The 2,809-nt window shown below is 61.1% G+C and overlaps 1 protein-coding gene across 2 annotated transcripts in view; it reads right to left on the reverse strand.

Moving 5' to 3' along the window:
- Window positions 1-2,809, reverse strand: part of TNS2 (tensin 2) — a 14,279-nt gene that overhangs the window by 10,738 nt on the left and 732 nt on the right. Inside the window, exons 1-3 of one of the 2 annotated variants that reach the window (XM_024736728.1) lie at window positions 2,528-2,743; window positions 781-889; window positions 243-280 (exon numbers count right to left, since the gene is read on the reverse strand). In XM_024736728.1, coding sequence (XP_024592496.1) covers window positions 243-280; window positions 781-889; window positions 2,528-2,602 — 222 coding nt within the window. In that variant the 5' untranslated portion in view covers window positions 2,603-2,743. Of the gene's footprint in view, window positions 1-242; window positions 281-780; window positions 890-2,527; window positions 2,744-2,809 lie in introns of those variants that run through there. The other variant, XM_024736729.1, reaches the window with a different exon arrangement.

Raw genomic sequence — 2,809 nt, forward strand, 5'->3', positions numbered from 1 at the left:
CCAGCTGCAGCCTGGGCACCGCACCAAGACAAACGCTGCGCTGTCGTTGTCTGCGCTGCCTGGGCCAGCCCTCCAGGGGGTGGAGTAGGATGGTTCTTAAAGGGCCCAGTACAGTACCCTCTCCCACCCAGCAGGGGTTCCCCAATGATGAGAAGGGTGGAGGGTTGATGCCAGTGTGGTCGGAGAAGCCTGTTTCAGAGGAGGAAGGGACCCCAGTCCCCCTTCCCACAGCAGGTACCCACCTTTGCTTCACATTTTCTGTGTGTCGCAACCTTGCAGACTAGAGGGGATGGAGGGGAGGAGACAGGTTAGCAGGGGCCCACTGGGGCAGTGGAAGGGGTGGCCCTCTCCCATCTCCCCAGGCCCTGGAACTAGACCTTGGGACTTCCAGGACTCCGGCTGTACTGAGCTGGCTGGAGTGGGGGAGCAGGGGCAGAGTTCAAGGGAAGCGCATGGCAGTGGTGCACTACTGCCCAGGCCAGGGAGGGAGGGAGCCAGGGGTAACGTTCTAGGGTGGGTGTGGGTGAAGAGGAAGCAAGGGAGGAAAGCCTCCAGTCTCAGGTGACGTGGGAAGGTGATTTAGAGTACTGGGTCTCCTGGGGTGCTGGGGGAGCCAGGGCTGTTTGGAGGGGACGCAGTTCCTCTTGGCTCCCACGTGGCCCAGCCCAGGGGCAGCACGCGCAGTACGGGTTCTGTTCTGCGGTCTGCCTGCTGGGGTTGTGCAACCCAGTGGTGCTGGGTGATGCTCGCAGAGTCACAGCATAGGGCAGGGCGCCTCACCTCGGCATGAGACGCCTGTCCCATCGATGGTCACCTTACACACTGCACAGACCGGTGGTTTCTTCCGGAAAACCTTCTCCCGGAAGCTATGTGGCTCAGCTTTTCTAGGCTAGGTGGAGGGACAGACAGACAGAGGTGTCAGTTCCCACAGGCCCATCTCCAGGACCGGGCCGGGGCCCGAGCACTGCACAGTTTCTCTCTTCTTCCATCCCAATAAAGCCCCCAAGCTTGTAGAACGCACTTGGCCACAGCTGTTTCCGGGCAGTTGTAGGGCTTGTCCTAGACAGTGCATAGAACCTGGCCCCTTGCGTCACCCTAGCTGGGTCAGCTCCTCCCCAAGGGATCACCTAGGCCCCTCACGTGGCCCTGGTGTGTGATACCCTTGCGGTCACTGCCACCCAAGCCCTAGAGCTTCCGTCCTGGTGTGGGGGGATGGCGCTCCTTGACTCTGCTATGAAGACAACCTGTTTTTCCTCCCATCTTGCCCTCCCCAGCTGGAGGCTTCGGTAGAGTGAGCAGGGAGGGGGTCAGACATGAATGTACGGTGTCAGTCACACAGCACCCAGACGGACCCGGCAGGAGGGCCTCAGCCAGGCCTGCTCCCCTGGTCCCCATATCCCAGTCCTCCAGGCGGCTGACACGCCCTCCTCCCCCTAGTGTCAGAACAACATGTTTACTCATTGTGCACCCAGGCGGCAGGCAGCAGTTGTGTAAGGAGGGGGCGGTAATGCTCAGAGGGAGAGGCAGATGGAGGCAGGACTTGGAAATATTTTGCTGCCTTACTGCTCCGGGATGTAGTAAGTGCCCCGTCACTTGAGGAGGTTCAAGTGGGATTCCAGCGTTGGAGGGGGAGAGGGTGGAGCAGATGCTTCTGGGCCCCTCCCCACCCAGAGTGCAGTGAGTGGGGAGGCTGGGATGCCCCCTATGGCCCAGGCCTACCTTGTCCCATCCCTCCCATCCTCTGGGGACCATTTGCTTCCTTGCCTCTTCTCTCTTCTACCTATTTTTCTCCTCCTCTGGCATTCAAGTTCCTGCCTCCCTCCCGCATTGTATTGTCTCATGTTGCCCTGAGGATGCTTCTTTTGGGGTGAGGCTGAGAAAATGTGGGGAAAGGCAGTGATGGGGCCTCCAGGCCCCTCAGCCTGGGGATGCAGGCAGCACCTCTGGTCTCTTGGCTGTCCCTGAAGCTTCTGGATTAAACCCAACTTGAACTCTTCTGGGCTGGACCAACTCTGCCAGACCCACTAGGAAACTTGGGTGCATTTTGGCATTAATGGCACACACAGATGATAGCAGTGGAAAGCCAATCAACCCCCCCCTTGTCTAAAGCACTCCTGAGACCTGGCTGCCTCCCTCCCTCCCTTCCTTCCTTCGCCACCCCCATCCCATCTCCCTCAAACTTTTCAGCTTAGGGACGTCCTCTCTGGGGTTCCAGAACAGTACCCAGGAAGGTCCTACAATGATGTATACCTGCCTGGGTGCAGGGCTGGCCTGGGCTAGGGCAGGGAATGTGTCAGGGGAGCTGAAAGGGACACCAGGTTTTGCTCTAACCCTAACGTCTGCTGCTCACGCCACAGCCAGACCTGGCCACTCCAGAGCGATAGCGTAACGAGGGGATGCGGGACAAGGGGAGAAGGCTGAGGAAGCCGAAACTGGGAAGGGGGTCTGGCCTGAGTCCTGGCCCCCTCCCCCACTGCCCACACCTCCACCCCTGCCCCTCCTCTGCCCAGCCAATGGGCCCTCCTACCCTGCTGGTGGCCCGGCTGCTGTCCCTCCTCCCCAGGGCTCTGAGCAGCCTCTCCACTGGGCCGCTGGACTTCATGGTGTCCGGCTGCCTGGGGTGCCGGCCGTGGGGCCCGAACAATGCTGGGGCCTGGCCCGGGGCTTCCTGGAAGCGGCCTGGCGGAGGCAGCCACTTCCCCTGGGTGGAGAGTAGGCTGTCTGGCTGGTGTGAGGAGAAGCCCAGCCCTGGAAGTGGAGGGGAGTGCAGGCGGGAAGGGGGCAGGGCTCTGCTCCAGGAAGTGGGGGT

This window comes from Neophocaena asiaeorientalis, unplaced genomic scaffold, assembly GCF_003031525.2.
Source record: "Neophocaena asiaeorientalis asiaeorientalis breed wild unplaced genomic scaffold, Neophocaena_asiaeorientalis_V1.1 scaffold134, whole genome shotgun sequence".
Lineage (NCBI taxonomy): Eukaryota > Metazoa > Chordata > Mammalia > Artiodactyla > Phocoenidae > Neophocaena > Neophocaena asiaeorientalis.